The sequence below is a fragment of the Rattus norvegicus genome, chromosome 1 (assembly GCF_021556685.1).
Source record: "Rattus norvegicus strain SHRSP/BbbUtx chromosome 1, alternate assembly SHRSP_T2T, whole genome shotgun sequence".
Taxonomy (NCBI): domain Eukaryota; kingdom Metazoa; phylum Chordata; class Mammalia; order Rodentia; family Muridae; genus Rattus; species Rattus norvegicus.
Window position 1 is genome coordinate 267,995,064 of NC_141534.1, and position 27,805 is coordinate 268,022,868.

The 27,805-nt window shown below is 45.0% G+C and overlaps 1 protein-coding gene across 15 annotated transcripts in view; it reads left to right on the forward strand.

Moving 5' to 3' along the window:
- Vti1a (vesicle transport through interaction with t-SNAREs 1A) overlaps window positions 1-27,805 on the forward strand; it is a 307,420-nt gene that overhangs the window by 199,648 nt on the left and 79,967 nt on the right. For 3 of the 15 annotated variants that reach the window (XR_015639362.1, XM_087587715.1, XM_087587723.1), the window contains one exon: window positions 3,001-3,113. The exons of 10 other annotated variants lie outside the window; for them this stretch is intronic. Coding sequence is in view for 4 of the 5 variants with exons in the window: in XM_087587715.1 (XP_087443841.1) it covers window positions 3,001-3,067 (67 nt within the window). In the remaining variant the exon portion in view is untranslated. Of the gene's footprint in view, window positions 1-3,000; window positions 3,217-27,805 lie in introns of those variants that run through there. 2 more of the 15 variants (XM_087587705.1, XM_087587708.1) reach the window with 1 other exon arrangement.

The following is a 27,805-nucleotide window of genomic DNA, read 5'->3' on the forward strand; positions in this document are numbered from 1 at the left end:
GGCTGGTAGGCAAGGCCTCTAGCTTTCATCGTCCTTCTTTAAATGGCCCACAGCTAGCCTGGAAGAACCCAGCCCCTAACCCTGTCAGTCAGCATGATTTAAAGCATTGGATGGCATAGTTGTGTACACCCACAGAACTCACAGGGCCCAGAGCTTCCGCTCTGTGAGGAGTCTGAGCTCTGTCCGCCCTTAGCTGGTGGGCAGTGTGCAAACACAGTCTCCAGCTAAGATCTCTTGGCATGCTTTTTCTCTCCCCTGATTTTTATCTTACACATATAGCAATGCCAGTATGGAAGGGAATATTCTTAAAAAGAAAGGGAAACAAAAGCCCACTGCTGGAACCCAATGTGACTGTAATTATCCACACAAACTTTTTTTAGCTCTTTTTTTGCATATGTTGACATTTTTCTTTATGTGGTTCTAATTCCAGTGTAAACAAAACTTTGCGTTCTGGCTGTTTCTTTTTACTCAACGTTATAGCTTGCACTGCTAACATTACTTTGATATTGTAGTTAATGGAGTCTTTTACATCAAATGATTATGACATTTATTGAGACTCAGGAAAACCCAAGCTGCATGTGTTTGGCATTCATTGACTTTTTCAGAAAGTACAAGGGCTATCTGCAGTGCGTCTCAGAGATCCTCGGCGGGCAGCTGAGAAACCCCCTATTAGGTTGGGCCCTGAGCCATACCTGCCCTGCCCTGGACCATCCATCCATTCAGGCCCTTGCATGTATGGATTGTAAGTGTCTGGATAACGCTGTGCATAAATAAGCACATGGTGTTCTTTGTTCTGTGGTGAGTGTCTCTGGTCAGCATCCTCTCACTAGGAGGTGTAAATAGATTTGGATGAAGGGTCTGGCATCTGCCATGTGCCAGAATGTGTCACCAGTGTAGGGTGTTGCCACCAAACTGGTCTGCACCTCAGGGGCAGTGAGGAGCCCTTGAGAGAAGGAGTCCAGGATAGGGATCAGGGATGCAGTGGGCAGGACTCTGTGACGGGGGAGGCTGGGCAGCACGAGGCAGTGCTGGAGGTCTTCCACATCTGACAGAATCTGAAGAAAGGATAGTGCAAACTTAGCTTTACTCGTCCTGAGCCCAGCCCTAGGGAAGATGATGGACAATCCTCGTGTTTTATATTCCTTCAGGGGAAGTCTGTTCTGCTTTGTTTTGTTTTAATTCTTAGCATCTGCATACTTTTTTTTTACATACAATAAAATTCACCCAGCTTAAGTATTATGTTAAATGAATGTTGGCAATTAGGTACAGTTGTAAAACTACCACGACCCACAAAATATAAAACAGTCCTTCATTCTATTGCATTTCCCCCAACTCAGTTCTGTCCCTGTGCTGATCCAGGGAGCTGCTTCTGACAGCAGAGTTTGGCTGTCTCTAGAGTTTCATACGGATGGGATTCCATAGCATGTTGTCCTGCTGTGTCTTCTTTCACACACGGTACAGCTTCTTAGATACACCTGTTTGTCATGTTAATATCTCATGCCTTTTCATTACTGGGTAACATTCCGAAGTAGGATGTGGTAAATTTACCTATTTATTGCTAGGTGAATGGGACTCTATATGCTGCCTGTAGTTTGGGAATCACATAAATAATGGCACTGTGACCTCTGTGTACACATCTTTCTGTAGACATAGGTTTCTTCTTTCTTGTGTGAATATCTAAGACTAGGATTAGTGTGTCACCAGGTAAATATATGTTGGACTCCACAAGAACTTGTCAACGTTTCTGCCTCTGGCAGCGCAGGAGACTTCTAGTGGCCGTGCACTCAACTCCCAGTGCATCCAAGTAGATGTCAACAACTCAGACCCTCTTAGAATAGCACCCGGTCTTCTGGTCACCCTAATTTCTGTTGGACTGCTTGCCTTCCTTGTCATCATGATGAAGCTCCCTTCTGAAGCAACTTAAGGGAGGGAAGGGCCATCTGGGCTGCAACCCATCATGAAGGAACCAGTAGGGGTGTGAAACAGCTGAGCACACTGCGTCTGTGATGTTCAATGCAGTGAGCACACAAGAAGTGAGGCTATCAACTGTGACCTCAAGACCCACCCCCAGGGACTGACTTCCTCCAAAGAGACTCCGCCTCCTAAAGTCTCCACGACTTTCCAAATAGCACCTCCAGACACATGAACCCATGGGAGACACTTCACATGCAAACTACAAGGCTAATCCATTCTGCTGGCATGTGCTCACCTGCTGGTTGTATGTTCAGGGCCTCAGACACACAAGTTACTATCAGCAATTTTACATCCCTGTCATACACTGAGGGAGCTGTGGCCTGGGCCTGTGGGGATAAGAAGATTGCAGTTGGAATGGCAGCCTCTTGCCACTGATATACTGCCAGCACAGGCTGCTTTGAACCCAGTATGTTCATCTGTAAGATTCAAGGTTTTAGTCAACGGTTTGTGGCAAAAATAAAATGACATAGACCATGTTAAGCACATACCACATGGTCAGGCCCATAGAAAACACATAGCACAAACGTCTGGAGTAGCCAATGACTCCATAGTGTACATGTGTGTACCACAGTCCCCCCGCACACCTGTGCTCCTACCCCAGCTCCCCTGTGAAACCCAAATCTCAGGGCTGGATACAAAGAGGTGCAGTATTTAAAGGCAGTGCCACACTGGACAAACTGCTTAACCCCTCTGAGAGCTAATTAGTCAGACAACCAACCCTAGAACATTTAGTTTCTACAACTATTAAGTTCTTCCTGGGTCGATTTGGAGGTGGTTGGGATTATATCTGTTTCCTGGGAAAAAATGTCGAAGTGAAGGCAAATGCTAGCTGAACTTTACCACACAGCAGTGTATGCCACTGTGTGCACATTGTCCTCTAGCCCCATCACAGTCCCCACCATCTCTCCTAAAGGTAAGGAGTGGTAACAGCTTGCATAAGAGAGTCCCTTGAGACCAATGAGAGAATATTCTAGCAAAGGAGATCATCAAAATTTCTAGTCAGTTAGTGATAAAATCTTCTTGCAGGACTAAGCCAGAATCCAGTCAAGGACAGAAATTCATAGAGACCCGGCGGGCTCCCCAGAGATGCTGATAACCTTTCCACACTTGTGATGGACCCACTAATGACGCTACTTCAGGCCAGTACTCACATTTCAGTACCACTTCTAATGCATTAATTCATCATTATTAGCTATGCTAATTACGAGTAACTAATTAATAAGATAAAGAAAGCTGCCACCAGTCTTAGCTGCCTCTGGAATTCTACTCTTCATTAGTCTTTCAAACACCATCTAAATACCTGAGGGAGGGTGTAGTCCCATTCCAGCACTCCAGGCAAGCCCTAGAACCCTGCGGTATGCATTAAAACTAACACACACAGCTACACACCAACAGAAGCTGTTTAAGAGTAATTGCAGTGACACATGACTTCTGAGATTTACAGACTCAGGGCACAGGTTTGTGTCTGTTCTTCATACGATGGGTCCAAGAACATGCTGGGTTGTCAGTGGGGTTCCCATCCTCTGCCTTCCACCTGATGGAAACACCCCAGGCCATGTTGGAGCCTTTCCTCCCATATCAAGGAAGTGCAACTGGGAACACTGGAGAGCTCAGCTGTGTAGCATGGTGGCCCATGGGCTGGCCACCATTATATGTATGTACGTATCCATCTCTGTGAGCACACCTCCTCCTGTCTGATGCATCTGTCTGTGAGCACACCTTCTCCTGTCTGATGCATCTGTCTGTGAGCACACCTTCTCATGTGTGAGGCATCTGTCTGTGAGCACACCTTCTCCTGTCTGATGCATCTGTCTGTGAGCACACCTTCTCCTGTCTGATGCATCTGTCTGTGAGCACACCTTCTCATGTGTCATGCATCTGTCTGTGAGCACACCTCCTCCTGTCTGATGCATCTGTCTGTGAGCACACCTCCTCCTGTCTGATGCATCTGTCTGTGAGCACACCTTCTCATGTGTCATGCATCTGTCTGTGAGCACACCTTCTCATGTCTGATGCATCCATCTGTCTGTGAGCACACCTTCTCATGTGTGAGGCATCTGTCTGTGAGCACACCTTCTCATGTGTGATGCATCTGTCTGTGAGCACACCTTCTCATGTGTGAGGCATCTGTCTGTGAGCACACCTTCTCATGTGTGAGGCATCTGTCTGTGAGCACATCTTCTCATGTGTGAGGCATCTGTCTGTGAGCACACCTTCTCATGTGTGAGGCATCTGTCTGTGAGCACACCTTCTCATGTGTGAGGCATCTGTCTGTGAGCACACCTTCTCATGTGTGAGGCATCTGTCTGTGAGCACACCTTCTCCTGTCTGATGCATATGTCTGTGAGCACACCTTCTCATGTGTGAGGCATCTGTCTGTGAGCACACCTTCTCATGTGTGAGGCATCTGTCTGTGAGCACACCTTCTCATGTGTGAGGCATCTGTCTGTGAGCACACCTTCTCATGTGTGAGGCATCTGTCTGTGAGCACATCTTCTCATGTGTGAGGCATCTGTCTGTGAGCACACCTTCTCATGTGTGAGGCATCTGTCTGTGAGCACACCTTCTCCTGTCTGATGCATATGTCTGTGAGCACACCTTCTCCTGTCTGATGCATATGTCTGTGAGCACACCTTCTCATGTGTGAGGCATCTGTCTGTGAGCACACCTTCTCATGTGTGAGGCATCTGTCTGTGAGCACACCTTCTCATGTGTGAGGCATCTGTCTGTGAGCACATCTTCTCATGTGTGAGGCATCTGTCTGTGAGCACACCTTCTCATGTGTGAGGCATCTGTCTGTGAGCACACCTTCTCCTGTCTGATGCATCTGTCTGTGAGCACACCTTCTCATGTGTGAGGCATCTGTCTGTGAGCACATCTTCTCATGTGTGAGGCATCTGTCTGTGAGCACACCTTCTCATGTGTGAGGCATCTGTCTGTGAGCACACCTTCTCCTGTCTGATGCATCTGTCTGTGAGCACACCTTCTCATGTGTGAGGCATCTGTCTGTGAGCACACCTTCTCATGTGTGAGGCATCTGTCTGTGAGCACACCTTCTCCTGTCTGATGCATCTGTCTGTGAGCACACCTTCTCCTGTCTGATACATCCATCTCTGTGCAACTCTTTTTCTTCCCTCAGTGTTGGGCTTTAGTCATGCTAGGCCATCAGAGCTCCAGCACTGAGCCCCGATCCCAGCACACACATGGTTTTGTTAAACTCTAAGAATCTCCAACTTTATTCCACCAGGGTTTTTCATGGACTCATGGTTTAATGCACTTGCTGTGCATTCTATACATCAAATAAATATGTAGTTTAAAATCTGAAACAAAGTGTCTAAAGGGTGACTGAACATGGCACATGAAAAGTGGTCATCCACCCGCTGCCTGAGATAAATGGTTTCTTGCTCCCTCCCTTCCTCTCTCCCTCCCTCCCTCCTTCCCTCCAGGGCCTACACACTACATGCGGGGCCCATTCCTGTGTTGTCCTAATCGGGTTCCTTGCCTGTCACCCCACTGGACATTGAGACCCTGGAGGGAAGGGACTGGCTTTCAATCCACTGGGTGTAATAGGCATTCAGTAAATGTTTGATGAACGAAAATCTCCCTTGTGATTAAAATATCACCAGCAAATACAAATATTTCCTGTTTTCTCTCACTTGGATTCCTAACCTCTGGTAAACTCTTGAAGTACAAAAACATGAAAGAAAAGTTAGGTAAGAATGAAATGTGTGGAGGTGAAGAAGGTTTGTCTGTCACTGCAATTCACGTGATAAAACCCCCAATGTTGGGGCATTGCATGATATAAAATTGTGAATGACTGGGATTGGACATAAATGCCATCACCTTCCCAAAGTGAAATATAAGAGGCAGGAATTGAATCTTGTCCTATTCTGAGCCCCTGCTCTTCACTGTTACTGGGAACAGAACGGGCATCAGGTACGAGGGGATGGACAGCCATGCCAGTGGAGAAACGACCAGGACTTCTACAAGGAATTTAACTCCCTCCATTTTGCTAAAGATCTGTAAGAAACAGGAAGAGGAAAGTGCCTCGTGTCTGGCAGCACACGGACGGGTGGCAGCACATGGACGGGTGGCAGCACACGGACGGGTGGCAGCACACGGACGGGTGGCAGCACACGGACGGGTGGCAGCACACGGACGGGTGGCAGCACATTGACGGGTGGCAGTGTTGGTCTTTTCGGTACATTTTTACTTCCAAACACCTTTAAACAAAGTAGATGAGTGTGTATTAAAAAGTGTGTGTATCAGTTTGAGTTTGTCTCAGAGAACAAACTCTTGAGGTTAAATCAGTGGCCCAAAGAGATGATGCCATGCTTCGCCCCTAAATCATACAGGCAGTGCAACACAGGAGAGGTTTGGAAGCCTACTTTCCTACTATTTCCATAAATGAAGTTTAAATTTAGGAAAATTAAGTATTAATGTTGTGCTTCCTGTGAACCTCGCCACACATTGTTTGAGTTTTTAATCTACGCTGAAGCATTTCTCTTTAATTACAGAAAGTGGGTTTTCTAATATGGGGGTTCATGATTCCATAAGCATTACCAGGGAGCCAGTAGGACAGAAAGGCAGCGAGAAATGGAAAAGGCACCTCATTTTCTTGGGTCTCTAATGATGCTGGCAGGGTGAGGGAGAGTGGGGCTGTGGCTCAGTGGTTACAGCACTTGCCCACCATACACAGAGCCCTGGGCTTGACACCCCAGTGTCACAAATCCAGGCTTGCACTCCTGTAATACCAGCACCTGGGAAATGGAGGGAGGATAATCAGGTCATCTTTGCTAATAGTCAGTTTGAGGCCAAATTGGGATACATGAAACCCTGTCTCAAAAAAAAAAAAATTTTTTTTTACCATTTAAGGTGAAAAGATAAAAAGGCCTGTTTTGGGGATGGGGGAGATTCATTCATATATTTTCTCTCCCTCCCCCCCCTCTCTGTAATTGCTTTTGCTTGCATTGGTTTTACTTCTTCCCATAGTAGCTATAGTTGTTTTGTTCATAAAAATCACAGACAATGTGAGCTCCAAGACCAAATTCCAACCCGGGTCTTGGACATTCAAATGTGTACCCTTCCCGAGTAGAGTCCGGCCGTGCTCACGTCCAACCACGATGCTAGCTTGGTGCGTGTCTCATCACACACTGGAACCTTTGGCAGGGTCACTGGAAGGAAGACACAAAGCTGCAGGCTTGTGGGAAGCCAAGGGGCCCTGTGTGCCCACAGCCCTGGGGTGAAGCACCCAAGCTGTGTCAGTGGGAGAGCTGCCCCCTGGAAGGCCCTTCCACTCCGCAGGGCCCCAGTCCCCTGAAGCTAGCAATGAGGGCCTCACAGGGGGAAAGGCTAAACTCTGCCTCTGATCATTTGGGTTTTGGGTTTGGTTGTTGTTGTCGTCGTCATTGTTGTCGTCGTTGTTGTTGTTTTTGCTATCCTCAGCAAAGTTGGATTGAGAGCACAAATTGTCGTGAAAGATTTGGGAAGAACCAGGTACTGCACGTAGCTGTACAGTGTGCTCTAGGGAAGATCCTAGAGTCCCTTCCCTGCACATGTCTCCAGTCTGTCGTACTCCCGAGAAGGCTGTGTGCAGGGGAAAGTATGAGGAGGAGGGATGCTGCCCCTGAGTTGGTGGACACATTGCAGAGACTTGAGGGTGTTGCCTCAGAGTTGGTGCCAGCCACCACTGAGCCTATTTTTGTAACTCAGATGGCACTGCAGGTCTGTTACACTCAAGACTTGAGCCATTCAGTGAGCGACTGATAACAGATGCCCTGGCTCTCTTCTGGGATGGTTTAAGATTTCTGCAGCAGGGGCCTGAGCCTGGTTGATGTGTATCTGGCAACAAAGTTCTAGAAAACACCCTCAGATTTCGGCTTAGTGTCAACAGAGAAGAAACTTGTCGTATTCTGTATTTGGTTTTCACTGTTCAAACTGAAATGGCTGAACACTGAAGAAACTATATTCAGCGAGCAGCTTTTCTCTCTGCGTGCCGTCCAGATAGATCATTAAGACAAGCAAACCGGAAGACAAGATTCAGAGACCTGCCAGGCTCTGAGGCACAGCCCTGGCGGGTGCTAAGGGCTTTAGCTGCTTCTCTCTCTGTGGCTTTTGTTGTGGTCTCCACGCAGAAAGGTGACAGGGAAGGCAGTGTTCATATTTTAATGGCTGATTGACTTCCTGCCTTTTTGAAATCCAGACTAACCAAATACCATTTTTTAGCTATGATTAAATGTTATTTATACACAGGTCACCGTGGTTAAGGAGGACAGACCTCATTCATTAGCACTGTGTGAGATGTAGGGTTTAAATACAAACGTGTGGACCTTCTCCTTTTATTTGTTCTTTGCAGTTTGTGTACGAGTGCATGTGCGTGTTAGCGTGCGCATGAGAGGGAGGAAGGGGGGGGAGGGAGAGTGCCACATAATGCCAGGTCTTCAGTTGCTCCCCGCCTTAGTTTTTTTTGAGACAAAGCTTCTCACCCGGTGCTCACGACTCAGATGGCCTGGGAACCCAGGGATCCTCCTGCCTCTGCTTCCCCGCACTGGGGTTACAGAGAGCTCACACTGGGTATGTGCTGGGAATCCAAACTGCAGTCCCAGAGTTTGCACTGTGCTGACTGTGCACCATCTCCCCAGCTCTGCACCTCACTCTTTTAAAAGGTTGTGAACTGTGTGTCTGTCTTCAGAAGGGAAATTCATGATCCTAAAGACTTGTGTTTATGTGTTCGTAGCTTTGTTTCATAGCCAAAAGACAAAGGAGAGTTGAGGTATTTTCTCTTTGCATATTTATTTTATACTCTTCTTCCCACTGTAGGAAGGTGTCTAAACCACCCTGATTTTTGCCTGCTCTCACTCTTTCTCGCAGTGTTATCTAAAGTTGTGTGTTTATATTTTAAACTCAGAGGATTCATTTGCTTTGGGATGGAAGCTTTCAGAAGCAATGTTGATTTATAAGCTACAATATTTAGCAAATACTTCAGACATACCTTAAAGCCAGTCCGGTGACATTTTGCTATTAATTAAAGCTGCCAAAAACCCATGTCTGCTAAGTCATGTGACTGTTACATATATGCCTATTTTAAAATTGGAAATAGAAAACAGCTATCAATTCCAGATGCAGATCACAGCTGTGATTGTCACCTGAGTTGCTGGACTCTGCAACATGTCCAGCCTGTGGTTGTTGCTGGGTGTCACTGTGCCGTGCTGACACTTTGTATTCTCACCATCTAACTACAGTTTGTCCCTGGTCTCTGTTGCCATTCGACACATGACGCCTTAATCAAGTCTGAGTACCACTGTATTTATCAATAACACATACATGAATTCCTCATGATCAACTCAAGACAGGAAGAGAGACTTCTAGCTCTGGCTTGGGAAGTTGTTCAGTTTATCGTGTTAAGTTGGGAAAGCAGAGCTATTGCTTAGCAACCCTGGACTAGGCATAAAGTAATTGAAGCTCCCAAATGAGAAACATTTGTAACGGAATATGCCCTAACACTTGCTTTACCGCATGGCTTAGCACCCTTGTGCTCACACATGGTTAAACACATGTTGGAACTGATGTTTTAGCACCAGACTCACACATCTCTTTGTCCACAGATGCTGGAACACATGCTTTGATACTCTTGTGTTCTGGAGGGAAGAGGGCAATCAGAGTCCTGTCTAGGATCTCTTTTTCCAAAGGTTCATAGGTTAGCGGCATTCAGTCAAAGGTCAGCGCCTTATTGATAAAGTCACAGCGCTTTTTACTAGATGACACAAACAAAATGTGGCTGTTCAGTCCATCTGGAGATGACACAGCCATGGTCTTCTGTACCTAGCTGATCATTAACCTCCTTGTCTGTCAGTAGAGGTATCTCCCAGCATGCCTCACAGTAGTAACCTCCTGGTACCTCAGTAGAGGTATCTCCCAGCATGCCTCACGGTATTAACCTCCTGGTACCTCAGTAGAGGTATCTTCCAGCATGCCTCACGGTATTAACCTCCTGGTACCTCAGTAGAGGTATCCCCCAGCATGCCTCACAGTAGTAACCTCCTGGTACCTCAGTAGAGGTATCTCCCAGCATGCCTCACGGTATTGTTTTGTACCTTTAGCTGGTCCACTTACGGTTTTCTAAATAATCTGTTCAGCCTTACTCAGGCCTGGATATAAAATTAAACAAGACTTCCATTTCAGCCACTAGCTTAAATTCTCTGTCTTACTGGACAGTTTCAATACAGACAGCAGTGACTGTCACTTCCAGCAAGAGGGATGAATGCCTCCTCACTCTGACCGCATAGGCTTGCCGCCCATGCTGTCTTCATTGATTTGGGCAGAATAGATTCAGTACAATAAAAGAACAAATACTGATTTGCACAGTTCTAGAGTTTGAAAAGTACAACTTAAAGTGGTAGTGTCTAGTGAGGGTCCACTCTCTAGTTTACAAATTACTTTCGTCTTATTGGGTCTTCACATGGCAGATAGCAGAGTTGATGGTAGCTCTATCCAGTCAAATAACAAGACGACAACAACCTGCCTTTCAATGGTGCTTTAGCCTACAACATGTCTTCTGCTTCCTTGTTGATCCCTACTAGAATGAGAAGTAACACATGAATCCCATTTCATAGAATGGCATACCAAAACCCAGATAGCTCAGGACTCTGCTAAAAATTATATAGCCAGTAGGTAGACAGTGAGGTTAGATGTTGACTACAGGTTTCCTCACATCTAAATCAAGTATTTTCCTGCTATGTGACAAGGCCAACTCCTATAAGACACAAGGTACCACCTGGAAAAGCCCTTCTTATCAAAGATAGGAGCAAGAAGGATGTGATCAAAGCCACGTCCATTTGTGAAACTCTGTGTGTCAATCATATTCAAGCAGCCTGGGCATCCCAGCATCCCATTCAATAGGTGCACACACCAAGGCCTTAAAGCATAATAAATGAACTCAAGTCAAAGAAGTAATTCGTAGCAGGGCTATGGTTTGAATGCAAGTTTGACTCAAAATAAAACCCAGGCTCTTAACCACTGCTCGTATTAGCTCATAACCAGCAACACTAATGCAGCCAGCACTTTTGGGATGAAGTCTATTGTTTTCCTAATCAGTCCTGGTTGTAAAGGTTCGTGATTGGATTTTTCCATTTTTAACATTTGAAAGTGAATCAATATAACAAAAAGTAGAGGTTGTGGATATTATGGGAAAGCATTTGTAAATAAGCTGAGCCTTTAGTCTGTGCCTCTTAATAGTTGGCATGGCATACCCTGTCTGACTGACTGGCCATGGCTTACCCTGTCTGACAAGATGGCCATGGTATACACTGTCTGACTGGCTGGCATGGCATACCCTGTTTGACAAGATGGCCGTGGCATACACTGTCTGACTGCCTGGCCGTGACTGGCCCTCCTGGCTGGCTGGGACTCATGTAAGATTTGTTTTGAAGGTTGACTTGAACATAAGAATCATATATATTTTGAGACTTTGAGTTTCTAAGATTATTATTGGCTGCTAAATCAAATTACTTAAAAATAAATTCTACCCTATCAACAGGGCTCTAAAGGGTCAAAATGAGCAAATTGTGTAAAGAATGCTGCCCTTGAGTTTGGCCAGTCAGAACGGCATTTTTCCTGACTGTACAGCGATTGTCTGGCCTATCTTCACAAGTGACTTTCATGACTTAAAGGTGACTAGAATGCTTGAACTCACTTTCCTTGTTAAATTGGTCTGGATCTGAATGCAGAGACCAGCAGAGAGACATTCACAGCAGGAGCAGCCAGGAAGAGCCACCTGTGAATGCCTGACTTGTAAACGTAAGCAGGAATTTGTGACTGCTTGGAATGGCTGGAAGACCCAGAGGACCCAGAAGGCGCTTCATTCTGTCTGCCCTCAAAATAGAATTGTTAGTACCACTGCCAGGCCAGATCCAAAAGAGGGTGCAGTTCTGGAGTGTATAAAGCCTCACTTTGGGTTTGTTGGATTTTTGTGTCATTTTATTATGTTGAAGTTCAAGATCAAATCATTGCATCTTAGAATAGCCTTTGCCAAGCTTCCAAAACTCTGAGCACAAAACCCTCAGCCGTCATTCGTTTTCTTGCCTAGAAATTTAGGTAGCACTGAGCCAAAATCTGAACTTATAAAGTGAGATTATACTTGATTAGGAACAAAAAAATCCTACATCCAGAAATGCAGATGTGCTCAGCAGTCCTGGGGGGATGTTGGTATTTGATCTCTAAGTCTTAAAGGTTCATGTTCCCAAGGTTAAGAAATTCAGAGAGCCAACTTCTATAGTAACTAATACTAAAATTACTCTGGAGATTCTAGAAGTATCACATTACAAATCACTCAGCTTTGGAAACTCTGCAGTGCATGGCTTATGAACATCATTGGATGAGAGGCGGGGCAGTAAGCGAAAGACACCACTCATGAGCCTCATCCACACCATTGCAGCACAGAGTGTACTCGCTGGAAGGAAGGAAAGGCCCTGGGAGTCAGAAGTGCAGCTGCAGGAACCAGGAAGCAGGCCTCCTGTGGATTGGGGTGGGAGGGTGCAGTAGTCAACTTGGGCTACACTGTCTTCCTGGTTTTCTAATATTTAACTTGATAGCCAAGGCATGCTGTTTCTGTGCTAAGCAAGGATTCCACTTTGGTGAAAATTAAAGCCTAAGTCATTATAGAAAAATACCTCTTAATAAAACACGAGTATATGGGCAAGCAGAATAAAGAGACCAGAGCATTTCACTTCGAGAAGAGGCTGCTGCTGCTGTTCCTCCCTTTCTTCCTCCCCCTCTTCTTCCTCCCCCTCTTCTTCCTCCTCTTCCTTCTTCTCCTTTTTCTCCTTCTCTTCCTCCTCTTCTTCCTTCTCTTCTATATCCAGTCTTTAATCCCAACAGCAGGGGATGGGTGGATGAATCTGTGTCGCTTGCAGAAGTGAGCTATATATGGCAGACAAAAGTGTGCCTTTTCTACTCCTCACCCCCAGTCCTATTCTTCCATGTGTTTGACTTGCGTGAGCTTGACTTGCCCCTGGGATGGTTGGAAAGTGGTTTCTTTGGGAAAGACGTCCACTAAGCCATTATATTTTGAGATTTTTTTAGGTGGCCAGAATATATGGTCATAAAAATATTGCTGAAATGTGGAATGTGGTGCCTCATATAGCTAATCAATACACAGGATATGTATGTGTATGTGTATATGTTTGTGGATGTGTATTATATTTTGATAGGCAACAAGGAAGTAAAATAAAAGAAAATGAATCATTTGTCAATTTCATATCATCAATAAATCCGAAATCTGTCCATGGCACCTAAACACTGCTGCCCTCCTCATCCTCTCCAATGCCTTTTTCAGATCCTGGGTTTTGACCGACATCCTATGGAGTACAGAAATAATCATTAGTTAGGTAGCTCAAAATTATCTTGCCTAAACTGGTAATGAGAGCTGTTCCACATATCTGTCCAAAAGCCTGCCAATTAGCATTGAGGTCTTAAAGGTGCAGCTTAAGGTATTTATTAATATGCTAGGTTTATTAGCGTATTTTATACATGCATCACATGGATGTCTAATGCATTGCACGATATTGTATAATTGTGGGGCTTCTAATTTGTTATAGCCAGATCTGTTCTTCAGTGGTGTTTAAAATTCAGGATTACTTCATAACTCATAATTGATAACTCATTAGGAAACTGTGCCGTGTACTTGAGGTTACCTCTAAGGCAATCCATATTTAACGATAAACTAGAGAGATTCCTAGCTACTTGACTGTCATTGACCAGCTTAAATATTTAAAGTAATCATCTGACCCTTTGCCTAGTCACTCACAGAAAAGAAAAATAAATGTGTACAAAACAGGAAAAGATATGTCTCAAATATCCTTTCCTGAATGAAGAAAACTTACAGTAGGAACTACTTAGGCATGTAGCGATGTGTCACTGCACCCATAGTGACGGCATAACTTAACTGAGGGGTCTGTTTTCACCTTTTTTTTAAATCTAAGTTTTTACCGACACAGAAATTTAAGCCCATCATGTACAGTCAAACTGAGATTCACTGCTAAACGTCATAACACTTTACATCCCCATCTTTACTGCTGTATCTTTACAGATAACTTTGAATTGTTTGTCTTCCCTTTCAAAATGATAACAAATCCCGAGTATTTGTTCAATGCCATGCTTTACATACATAAAGGAACATAGTCAAAATTACAATGGCATCGCCCTATGATCGCTTCGGTGCCAACTCCCCACAGTGTTTCTCGCTATCTAGTAGGGATTTGGGTAGCTTTAAAACCAAGCCTGCATGGGGGTATGGTTCTGGCAGTGTGACTTAACTTGCATCTGTTTGGTATCGATATAACAACTGGTGCTGGTCTGTGAGACACAAAGACGTTGGTGGTGTGAGTACAACTTGTTTCTGGTCATCAGGACAAGAGCTGAGATCATGAAGTCATTAGGACTTGAGATTCTGTATTGGCCAAGGTTCTTTGGTCCAGCAGGATAGACTCATCCAGCTCGTTTAAAAAGGAGGTTGTGAAATTCATTGATGCCTTTTTGGCTGGAAGGCCACCATGAATGGATGCAGCCTCAGAAGAGGCCCGTCAGACTGCACTGGGGGGGGGGGGTGTCACTGTCTCAGTCCCACCTACATGGAACCCACACCACTAGGATCTAGACATCATGATATTTAACAGATATGGCTCAGAGGAGAACACTCACATTCTGTTCCTCAAAGGTGGCTCACACAGATCACATTCACTTTCCGAGTTTACACAGTCTCTACTTGGCAGAGCCCAAGCCACAGTGTAGAATGTGGTGCCAAGACAGTCCTAGGAATATAGTTCTTAGCTTTCTAGTTTGTCACAGAGAGCTGGAAAAAAAAAAAAAGGGCGATCAAAACTCTACGAAAGAAATCAGTGCACACACCCTCATAGAAACATAAAACAGTGATTCTCAAATTGTGTTTCAGTGAACTGTAAAATTGTCCCCACCCAACTAAGACTGTTAAGGAAATGGACAGTGGACAGGCCCTCACAGTCTGGACTTCATCCAGGGAAGCCAGGTCCATCCAAATCAGTTGAGTGTCTGTAATTGTTGGGGGAAAGCGTTCTCCTTTGCTTTCTGTTTGTGCGCACTCTCGCTCTCTCTCTGTCTCTCTCTCTGTCTCTCTCTCTGTCTCTGTGTGTGTGTGTGTGTGTGTGTGTGTGTGTGTGTGTGTGTGTGTGTGTGTGTGTGTGTTTTGTTAGCCAGCTTATCAGAAATAAAGACTAGGATTGTTTCTCTAACAAATGCTCTGTTTTTAACAGAACATCTGCACTTCCCTTTCCAGTCATTGCAAAGATTCCAAGTTAATCTCGTCTCTCACCTCATCATTAGAGGATGTGCTGCTAAGAGGCCTGTTCAGGTTAAGGTTTTTAATGTGAAGTCACCACCTCCTGAGAACATGCCTTTGAGTTGTTTCAAAGCCTTTCCAACATCTTCTCAGGGAAACCTCTGCAGCGAAGGGCGGCCGAGTCGTCATAGCCGTGGGGTAAAGGGACTGGACACATTAATTACTCTTCAGCTGCTTTATCTCATTGGACTTCAAAAACAGAATTAGCAGTAGCAGGAGACAGTGGTTGCGCGGGGTTAAGTTAATCAGTGTGCGCTAATTAAATAACTGTTGTGCCTCCCCATTAGACCTTTTTCAGGTGGCGTTGGGCTTTTTAGTAAGTCTCAACCTACCTGGGGTTTTGTATTTTAGTGTTCTGCTACAAACCACAGCCTCTAAATTAAGGAGAAAGACAGAGTTGAACATATCTAAAATCCCCAAGTCTAGGCCGAGGAAACGGCTCAGTCAGTAAAGTTCTCGCTGCACCCAGAGCCTACATGATATGTCAGGGACGGTGGCAGGCACTTGTGACAGCATGGGGCGGACAGAGCCAGGCAGATCCCTGTGGCTCACCAGCCAGCCTCACCTGTTAGTGAGCTGTAGGCCAGTGAGAGATCCTGTCTCAAAAAATAGGCAACTTCTGAGGAATGACACCCAAAGTTGTCCTGCAGTCTCCACATGTACACACACACACACACACACACACACACACACACACACACACACACACTCCAAAATATCCTGAAATCCAAGATACCATGAGCAACTGTGTGATATTCCTAAGGTTTCAAACTTTTTTATTTTCAGATTACAGTTACCCATCCAGTAAGCTTATGCAAATATTAGAGGTCCAAAAGTCTCACACTCTAAACATCTCTGGTCTCAAGCCTTTTGGATAAGGAGCACTTAACCTTATGTGCACACACCTTGATCCTTGTGAAAGTGTTTGAGTGGCTTTTCTCACAGACTCTGTGGAGCGTCTCTTACTCCGTGCAGCCAGACCCACCTGAGACATAGCTACTTCCGACCCACCTGCACTCTTACTCTCACTCAGACTTTATCGTCTCCTGTATGCCTTCAGGATGTCCTGTCGTCTCCTCATGTGCCAGATGGCAAACCCCAGGCCTGTTCTGTCACCTTAGAAGCAGTCAAGCAGCCCAAGACTGTTCCTTTAAAACACTGTAAACACTCCCTGTGGACTTGAGTGTCTACCAATCCTTCCCAATTATTCAGCTGCCTTCAGAGGCCTTATTTGATGGGGGAGTGGGTAGTCTGTGTTGGTTTCTTGTGTGGGATGGATGGATGGATGGATGGATGGATGGATGGATGGATGGATGGATGGACGGACAGATGGATGGGTAGTTGGTTGTTTGGCTGATTGGTTGCCTCAGTGGATGGATTGATGGATGGACAGACAAACAGATGGATAGGTGGCTTGTTGACTGCTTTGGGTTTTACATTATCCTTGATACTGTTGGTTTTACAGTACAAGGATTAAATGAAAGGCTAGTGTGGGTTAAGCAAACCACTCACCAAGGCTACATTCCTACCCCTGTCAGTCCTATTCAGAAATGGGACAAGGGTGCTGAAGTACTTGTAATAAAAAAGAAATTTAAAAAAATCGAAAACTATTACTCTTTGAATGGCTTGAAAATACAGGAAGCCATAAAAAAATAAAATAAAACTCCTTTTTTTTTGACTCATCCCATGTTAAATCATTGTTAAATATTTTGTTTCTATTTTCTATTTTACATTTGTATTTTATATTTGTATATTCCCTTTTATCTCCCCCCTTCCCCCTCTCTCTCTCAATTATATATATATATATATATATATATATATATATATATATATATATATATATAGAACATTTTATTGGCTTTCAAGTTGGGAAATCTGTATATAATTTACTCTTTGAAAAAAGGTTTGAAATTCTTCTATTCTTCTAGGTTGGCAAGTGACAGATTTTAATCCCCATTGCTTATTGGAGATTGGCCACAAAGTCTGTCTGGTTCACTTCGTTTCCTTTTATTTGTTTCACTCTCTCAGTGTAGAACATCAGACCAGGGTTAGCGGCTGTCGTTTTCTTCAGTTTGTAGCCATACATTTAGGGGGTGGGTATTTGGGAATATTCTTTGGTTTTGTTCTTTTGTTTGTCTGATTGTTTTGATTTTTCTAGTCAGGGTTTCTCTGTGTAGTCCTGGCTGTCCTGGAACTCACAGATGCACCTGCCTCTGTCTGCCACGTGCTAGGATTAAAGGTGTGTGCCACCATGCCGAGCCTTAAACTTCTTTACTCCTGTTCCCCAGTGAAGCTTAAGTAAAAAGAGTTGATAACATCCTTCACTGCCGAGAAAGAACTAAAGCACATTTAAATAAATAAACATCTTTATACTGAGAGCATTCGAGAAGTAAACCAGGAGGACTCTGTGCATCGCTCTATGCAAGGCCGGGCCCCTGGCTAGCGAGCTTTACCACAGATGCAGTCTTGCAAGCAAAATGTAATAATTTACAGGATATTCATATTACCATGGCTTGGTTGAAATATAAAATAAGCTTATGTTTTTATCCTGGGAGGACGGGCCTCCACTGTATACTGATACGCCTTGTCTGGAGTCCGTGTGGAGTGGAGTCCGTGTGGAACGGAGTTCCTGCCTCCCTCTGCTCACTCGGCCTCCTCTAAACCTGGTTCTTCTCCACCTTCATTTCCTGTTATGTCTGCCTCTAGGCAGAGTTGATGTTTCTTGTGTGTCCCATCTTCTGTCAGCATCTGGTGAGTTTGCCAACAAAACTTCCAAAAAGGAATAGAGTTACTGTGTGTGTTATTTATTTTTATTTTATGAATATTGGTATTTTGCCTTCACATGTATCTGTGCACCACATGCATACAGTGCCCGCAGAAGGCAGAAAACCATCAGCTCTCCTGCCACTGAGGTGTAAATGATTATTAGCCACCATAAGGTGAGGGAATTGAACCAGAATCCTTTGGGAAAAGGCAGCCAGTACTTTTATCTAAGGAGCCTGCACAGAAACCAGGTGTGGTGCACTATAGCTGTGAACCAAGCACTTGGAAGGCTGTGGTGTAGGAATGACAACTTCCAGTCCAGCCTGGGTTATAAAGCAAGACTCTGTCTAGGGAATTTAAAAAACAAGAAAGTGTGGCGATGAGAGTTTTGTGCCAATTCAGAGCCCAGTAGCAGCGTCTGTGGTGCAAGTGCTCTGGGCAGGCCACTGCTGCTCTCCCGGCCCCTGCCTCTGTGCGTGCTCTTTCCCTATACCTCGTGCTTCTCCTAAGTCCTGCCCAGACTGAAGGATGTCTTAGTCCTAAGGCATGCCCCTTACCTCACTCTTGCTGGTCCTCCAGCCAGAACGTCTACCATCCTCTTTTTACCCCTGGCAAAGATTCCCCCACATCTAAGACCTTAAACAGTGTCCAGACCACACTAGCAGCTGGCATCTGCCATGCCGTCACTTACTCTCCTGCTAGACACAGCAGTCCTTTGAAGTTATGCTTTCAGTGTCTGTCTGTGGACTTGTGTCTTGGGCCCATGCCCTAGTAAGCATGGAAATGTCTAGAAGGCTCCACGTAACCTCAGGTTTCTGTCCTGACCAATCCCTCTCTATCAGGCTAATTTAAGGGCACTGCAGAGCAAGCCTGTAAACCTAAGGTCAATCTGATTAGTTTTGTTTGTAAGCTGTGCCTAATAAGAAAGCAGTTTCAAATTGGGGTTTTCTCTGAGCTCATGTATTTGCCTGATTTTTTTTTTTCTTAAGCAGGAAGAGAACTCACCTCGGGGAGTCGTGAGTCACACGCCTAAGCTTGATTTCCAGTCCTTCCTGGCTTCATTAGTCACTCTGCATTGTTGTTCGTTTGTAATTGTGTGCATGAGACCTTGGCTTCTAGAATAATATTACACTGCAAATCAAATTCTGCCTCAAAAGAACTTCTCTTCCACAATTTCCTACATTCCTGTACAGGTTACGAAATGTCACAATTCAGTGGGCCAATTATTAGGTTTTTATTTAATGGGCAGTTTTAACGTTCTCAGAGAATCTGAGTACTAATAGCATTTTAAACTTCTGTGTTCCATTTAAAGACACAACCATTCTTCTCTTCGTGAGTGTACCTAGTTATATTTTTGGGTATCATTTAAATTCAGGTTCCCAATCAGTAGGAAAATCAATGAGTTAATGAATAGCTTCATTTTTAAACTTTTAAAATACTTTATCCTAATTATAGGACATATCTGGTGACATTAATTTGACAAAATCCCAAATCATCAGATTGTGCAGAATAGCCCTTTCTAGGGATCGTTTGGAGCGCTTCCAGTTTAGGAAGGTTACTTACTGCTTTAGGCCCAGAGCACAGCCTGGCTCACTAACACGAGCTCTTCCTACTACCGAGCCTTAGGGGTCATGTAGGTGTAGGTTGGACTTGCTTTAACCATTCCTGTGCTCCTTGGTGTGCTGTTTAACCCCTTAAGCTTTGTGCTCCCCTGCATTTGCATATCGAATTCTTGAGGCAAGCTGATCCCACATGCCCTTCCCCTTCCTGGACCTGGGAAGCTTCAAGGTGACCCCTTGGCCATACACTGAAGCTAATGGCAAAGCCAGCCCAGGTACCATAGGTGACTGAGTCCTAGTCCAGTGAGCTTCCACCCATGACTGGTGAGTGCTCATGTAAACCATTTTGAATCCCGTGAGGAATAAGGTGGACAATAGGCCACCAAGGGGTGGCTCCAGGAGCCGCTACACAGTGTTGCACAGTAACTCACACTGTCTCCTGGGAGGAGACATGAAGCATCCAGCCTAGGAGAGGCCCACACAGCCAGCATCGTCTGGGTCTTCCCAGCCAGTCGCCCCTGTGTGGTTTTAATCATCTTACCACTTTAGCTGTCAATTCCGTCCCTCCAGCCAAAGACACCTGACCGATCCCTGTGACTCCCTGTGACTGCCCAGGATGATAAGTACAGGGCTTCTGCCCTTGACGCTCCTCCATGTCAGGAAGGACGACTGGGTTTCATGTGAAACCTGGCTCTCCTCATTCCCAGTCTGCCTCTGTGTTTCACCTACACACAGTGCCTTCTTCAGATACCCCCTTCCCACCTGTGTGACTTCTTTCCTCTGTTCCTGTTGGGCTGGACAGACACTATACCCTAAAGTTCTACTTCTGAATTTCTACTTACTGACCAAGGCAGGACAAAGGTGACACCTCGGACATGAATTCAGTGAAACTTGGTGACCATGAGTGAGAAAATGCATGCTTCACTGGACCCCTGTCCTAAGAATTTGTTTCTCCACTCAACCATGTTTTGTACTTAAGACTCTGTGTGGACTAAATGATATAAGCCGTCTCCATAATGCAAATTGTTAGAGCACCTCCCTGCCCTCTTCCTTCCCTCCTTCCCTCCTTCCCTCTTCCCTCCCTCCACACCTCCCCTTCTTCTCCCTCTCTCCCTCTCGAATGATCTCCATAGATCCAGCTAGAGGTGTTCTCCAGAGGGAAGGAAGGGAAGCCTGACACAATGAAGGGAGAGGCAGGGATACGAGAGAGGGGTGTTTCCTCCCTAGAGAGCCTGTGCTGACATGCATGTGTTAGCATGAAGCATGGGTCTGATTACTAAAGTCATGCATGGTGGTGTGCACACCCAGCCCAATTTCCCACGTCCACCTCGCCATCCACCAGTCCTGCAGAACACACAGCTTGACTGCTTCTGTTGCCAGTGGATTCTCGTGCAGTTGGGGGATGTTGATCATATAGTATCTAACTGTGTGATATGCAGATTAGTGGATGGGATTGTCACAGTGGACTCTGCTGCTGTTTTTAAATTCAGGGTGGCAGATAGTGGACAACATTAACATACAAGGAGCAAAAGCTGTTGCAAGTGTGGGAAAGCCTCCAAGCAGCCCCGGAAGCCTCACATGCCACTGATACCCTCCTACATCTGTAGTCCTGCCATTAGACCCCTGACACAGCTTCAGAGAGCCCTGGTCTGTGTTTCTGTGTGGGCTTCTTGGAGTGGCCCCCACTTCCTGTCCCACACTAAACCTGCTGGGGCTTGAGGCCTGGCTCGTGGTCCAGGGAGGAGCTCCTCCCTCCTCCGTAATTCCTGTGTCTCCCCACTGTGCTGCACAGACTTTCCTGTGAATGATGTTTGTTCTTTGATGCTCTGCTCTCTGATGCTAAGGTTCCCTCCTTAGTTTTCTAACCAAAGAACCAAGCAAATTATTTCTGAATCATCATTATCATTGATTACTGTCCTCTTAATTGCCATTTATTTTAAGAGCACTTAAACTCTAATTGCTATGTAATCATAGTCTCATTTGGTTTCATTTAACACTCGGAGCAAACTAATAAGGGAGGCATTACTATTTTTTTTTTTGATGGATAAGGATTAGAAAAGCCCATAACTTGCTCTGAGTGACATAACCACAGAACGTCAGAGTCAGCTTGTAATCCTCCCGTGCATCAGCCTTGGGAGCACAGCTGTGCTCCCGTCCTAGTCAGCCTCCAAGGACATGCACAGGTCTACATGCAGTCAAAGCAAAGAGCTTAGAGTGAGACTGCTTCAGGAGTGTGCTCCTTTAGGTTCCCAGCCACAGTCCCCACGGTGCCGAACTGTCTGAAGACTAATTGTCAGGAGCATGCTCACCAGCCCGACCTTCAGTAGGGGATCCAGGATGCTGCAGTTGTCTATGGGCATGGCAGGGCTGGACATGAGTCACTTTCTTATGCCAGAAGATGGTGGCATCCCTGAGACCCTAGGTCATATCAAAGGAGGGCCTGATCCTTCCCAGGCCTCTGGCGTCTCTCCTTCCTTCCATTCTTCCTATCTATTGTGTGTTCCAGAAATGTAGTGTGAGGAAGCCAACCACAGGAGGACTCGGTCTTGGCCATACCTGAGTTTTAGAGGAACTGCTCAAAAGAAAATGGGCCCAGTGGGAACACAATCTCAAACAGTTTCTTGTTGTCTGTACAGCTCAATCAACCAAAACCCATAATTTTAAAACCTAATACTCTCTAAACTTGGAAACTTTTGCACATCAACTTGATACCTTGAAGGCAAAATCCCATATCATGAAACTATCTACCAAGTTATCATACTTTGAAAAATTACCGTCTTACTGTGAGCATAAGGTATAGATAGACTATGTATGTGAAACATAAATACATTTCACATGTAGACTTAAGTGCTGTTCCCAAACTATTTCCTAATGCCCCTGCCATCTTAAATGCTCATTCTAAGCATGTTGGACCAGGTAGAATAAGCCAGTGCATGATTCTCTATGCACTGTGACCTTATAGCTAAAATGGGAGTTCCAGGGGGGAAGGACTTCACTTCCTTCACCGCTGCAGCCCAATGTCTGCAAGGTCTTGTGCCCAATGCAAATGCCAGCTTCCTCCTCTCAGGCCCTTTCTGAGCTACATTGCTATTTTAACCCAGTATTTTTTATTCTAAAAGATCAACTTTAAGGAGTCATCAAACCTATAAGCTTACTGACATTATGGTCCAGGAAGAAGCGACTGTTTCCTGTAACAGGCCACCATTTAGTTGACCTGAGAGAAATGGCTAAGACAGTGACAGCTCACTTCTGCACAGACTCTGAAAGTCTGGGGAACAGCATTTGGCCCAAAATGAAAAAACTGGCTCCATGCATGTGAAGACATCAGTACCATGAGAGTCATAGAGCACCCACATGCATGTAAAAACATAGTACCATGAGAATCGTAGAGCACCCACATACATGTGAATACATCATAGCAGTCTACCTAGTTTGCCCAAGGGTGCCCATTTGTGCTTCTATGAGAGTCATCTGTGGTTCAGGGATTAGAACTTTTGTATATAAATTTGAAAACAGGACAAATATATTCGGATTCATGTGTTTCCTGTATTGTAAGTTCTTCTCATAACTTTAAAGTGGGGGTTAACTCCTTTTTAAAAATATTTTGACTTGATGATGTTTGGTATTTGGGCATGGGATGATGAAGTAAGTTTAAGAATATCCGATGAGAATTGAGATACATTATTTCCTACCTTCCAGTCCATTTAATTACAAAACTATAAGAATTATAAGGTACTCTGTTTTGCTATCTCCTAATGCTTACAACATACGGAAAACAGCATCACTAATTTAAACCCTAAGTCATGGTGATGAAACAGGGTTCCAAGAAAGCCAGTTGGCCTACTTGTTTTTAAACTACTAGACTTTGAGGGGCAATACAGTTTTGTGTGGTACTGTGCTTCAAGCGTCCCTTTGGTGAGCACTTAGTACATGAACTGACAGCACTGACAGTAACGTGTTAGAGGATGAGGAGAGTAACTTGTTAGAAGATGAGGAGAATGGGTAAATGGGAGGCAGGGCCAGAATAACAAGGGTAGAAAACCTTTAGCTCATGAAAATATGCCTTTCCCATGTTTTAGAAAGGGCATCTCAGGAGGCACCCCTTGGTCAGACACACTAGGCAGCAGGCCCGCGCGCTTCTTTTCCTTGCCGGATATTTGTTCCAGACTGGAAGATGTTTTATGATATTTATTTGATGACACACACCTGCTGGGTAGATGAAAAGCGACAGCTCCTGAGGATGACCCACTTCAAGGGCACAGTAAGCTTCTGAAGACTTTGGCAGGCTACCCTGCATCTTTGCGGTTTCTGTTGATGTCACTTGTTGCACGCATCTAAGACCAGTGCCTTGTAGACGTGTTGGAAGCAGGCTGCTAACCCCAGGGAAGAGGTTTCTGAACCACTAACTACTTTGTAAGTACACTGAGCCTGGCAAGGCTCGCTGCTTTGTCAGACATGCTGCAAACTTGTGAAGAGCTAATCACAGCAGTCAGGATGTGAATCAGTGCAGGAGTGCACACACCAGCCAGGAGTGGACCACCTAGGATCCCAACTGAGAGAAGTCTGAGGAGAAGGTGTGGATCCCATAGGGTCCCCCTCAAGGGAAGATGCCAGCAAAGAAATGGATGTCCCATTTTCCTAAGAGTTCACAAGGTCAAGAGAGGTTCCAGTGGGATCGGGAAAGAGCACTGGGAGCACTGGGAGCACTCCTCCCTCCTCCCTCCACCCTGAGCAGTCACATCGTCTCAGGCTTCACTGTTCCTTTGCCCGCACTCTCTGATCTCCAGACATGGCAGAGTGAAGGTCTGATAAACATGAGGGGAGGGGCATCTGTCCAGTGAGAACCATTTGATAATGTAAATTTTGGTGAGGCACAGCAGCAGGAGGCTGGCCTGAGAGGAAAGAAGTGGATGTGGGAATGTTAGAGCAGTATGTAGTGCTCAGGGCTACCAGGGAAAGGCAGCATGAAGTAGCCACTCAGGGGCCGTGGGTGGGCACGCTGCACGAACCCCAGAGAATGACAGGGCTGGGCTTGCTACCCAAATACAGCTTCAGACGGTGCCCTGCACCTCTTCCTGCCCTGAGCATCGCTGTATAGAGAATCTAGAGGTTCCATGAGGTTGGGGAGAAAGTGACTCACTGCGAAAGAATTATAAACTCTGAGTCATGACTAGATGAAGACGTCGCTTGTTGATTCATAGGAAATCTCGTCTGTGACTCCATGCGCATGTCTGGAGGGCCTGGCTGGAAAGACAGGCTGCAAAGTTGTGTTGTCTATGATGGACATCTCCCACGCAGGCTCTCTCCTCTTCCTCTGTCACACACTGTATACCGGGTCACCTTAAGTGCGCATGCTGGAGATTCAAGACCAAATAATTCCAAATGGCCTCTTTTATTTGTCCTACATTTTGGGAGGCAGAAGATGCACTCAGAACCAAGTTTGCTAGGCTCATTGGGTGGGATACTAGGCATTTCAGGTCAAGAAGAGAAAGGAAGGAAAGATGTGTACTTTGAAAGGCAGAACTAACAGCGAGTTCTTACACAGCTGACCTCAAGGCAGACTACAGGTCTGACTACAACTTTAATCCCGTCTATTGCGTCTATTGCTAATGGAGGCTTCAGTTTTACACAGACATGCTGAACAAACATTGATTTCCTCAACTCTTTTCTGTTGAAACTACCTGATACATAAGCCCTGGCTGGGTGACTGTTCCCTCCCCTTCCATGAGCTAGAAAAGGCCATAACTATTTTTAAACCCCTTCCAGCCCAAGAGTCATGCGAGCAGATGGTGTTGGCCAAGGTGTTGAATGCAGCCATCATAATGATGGCACCCTCTCACAAAGCTAAGTAAGCAAGAGTAATGCTGAAATGAGGGACAGTCATTTATTTACTGTACTTGCATTGTTCACTCTAATAATGCGTTTCAACACAGTAGAGTCGCTAGATAATGCGTCTGTGGCTTTTATGCCTGTTATTGTTATTTAAATGAACAGTCGACGGCACTGTAATGAAGAAATGCATGCATTTCCCCAACTCACTTATCAACCAGGACTCCAGGAAAATGAGAATTTGTGTCTGTCTTCATTCACAGAGCAAACTGGAGGTCACTGTTTTCAATGTGAACCTTTTTTTTAGCTTTTCAACACTGAATAATTAGGAGTCGCTGCTTCTGAAATCACCTGTATTCACTAGAGAGAAGAAAGACTTTTATCTTCATGATGAAATACATGCTCTCATTCAGGCTTCACCATTCTTTCTCCTAATAGCATTTCACACCATCGAGTCAATCCTAGGTAGTAAAATAAAAGAATGTCATTTCCAGAGCCACAATAGCCTTGTTTATTATTTACTTCCTTAAAATTCAGCTGCTCCCGGAAAAAGAATCTAAATGTAAAACTGGGTTTAAAGCAATCGAACATATAAAGCAATTATCCACATAAAATGCCGTTATAGAAACACACATGTTCTCCACACCCTGATTTGAGTTTAATTGATCCTTGAGCCGTACAGTTTAATGACCGCACGCCTCTATTAAGTTTCTTAACAGCTTTGATTGAGATACAGTTTGTATCCCATGTTCCCACCCATTTAAGTGTATAGTTTGCTGGTTCTTAGCTTATTTGCTTAGTCAGACAACCACCACCATAGTCAATTCCGGAATATTTTCATCACCCTAAACAGACATCTGCTGCCATTACTGGTCCCTCCCTTCTCCTGACAACTGCTCCTCTTCCTTCTGTCCCTGTAGATTTGACTGGTTTGGGCACTTGCATAGAGCCAAACGTGTGTGCTTTTGTGTCTGCCTTCTTTCACTTAGCATAATGAGTTCCAGGGCCATCCTTGGTGAGGCCCGTGTTAGTACCAAGTGTCTTTTGGTTGGCAAATAGTCTTCTACTGTACACACACTTACGAGTATATACGTACGAGCACACATGCTCAAACTTCATTCCTCTGCTTATTCATCAAGCCATGACTTTGGATTGTCTCTGCCTTTTGAGTATAATGAATGATGTTATCAAAAGGCTTTCTTCATGAACATGTGTTTGCGTTTCCCCTTCCTGTGTACCTAAAAATAGAATTCTAAGTAACACCGGTGCTCCTCTGCTTAACTTTTGAGGAATTGCCAGCTGTGTGGTGAGGTGAATGCTATGGTTCATGTCCCAGCAGCTGTGTGCTGGGCTCTGACTTCCTGACTTCCTTCCCACCACTTGTTATTGTCTGTCTTTCTGTTAGAGCTGCTGGGCACACGTGGGGAAACCTTGTGGTTTACATTGGTGTTCCTCTAATGACTGAATGATGGAGAGCATCATCTCTCGTGTTCACTGCCATTCGTGTTTCTCCTCTGGAGATACAGCCGTTTCTCTGAGCTTTTACAAATTCTGTTCCCTGACCTCAGGAATGTAGTTACAGAACTAAGTTGGACACATATGCACCCCTTACAGGGAGGGCCTTTCAAATGAGCACACGGACTGAAGACATCTGTACAGTGGATGCTTTTGGGAATTACAGAATAACCCAACTGTTCCAAGGAATCAATTTACTTCTAAAATTTTACTTTGTCAGTTTTGTTAGCAAAGTGGGTATTGTAGGTCCCCGGAATCATACCGGTTGAAGATTGGATTATGTGATCAGATACAAGGACATCTACCTGTAATCCCAGCAGCTGGCCCTGAGGAAGCTGGAGCAGGAAGATTATACCTTTGGAGGCAGGCAGCCTGCACTGCATAATGAGGTTGAGGCCAGCCTGCACTTTATAGTGAGAACCAATCTACAGAAAGACAGGAAGGTCTAAGAGGAAGCACACTGGGGTCCCAGAGAGAACTGGCACTGACTGGAACTTGGTCTTTGTGCCACTGAAGGCCCACTGCTTTAGAAGACATGTAGACTTTTCAAAGAGATTTTCACTGATTTAAAAAAAAAAATAGCCCTGGTTAAAATACCCTTCAATCTAATGAACAGAATTCCCTGCCAAGAGCTTGGCATGTGTTGTTTTGTTTTAATAGATGCCATGTAAAATATCTTCTTCTCGCCCTTGTGTGTGTGGGGAAACTGAGGTAAGCAAATTTGTTCAAGGCCGCCTACATCGTGAACAGAAGGTTCTGGACCGGCCTCTAGTTCTGAGCCTGTTATTCTTTATAA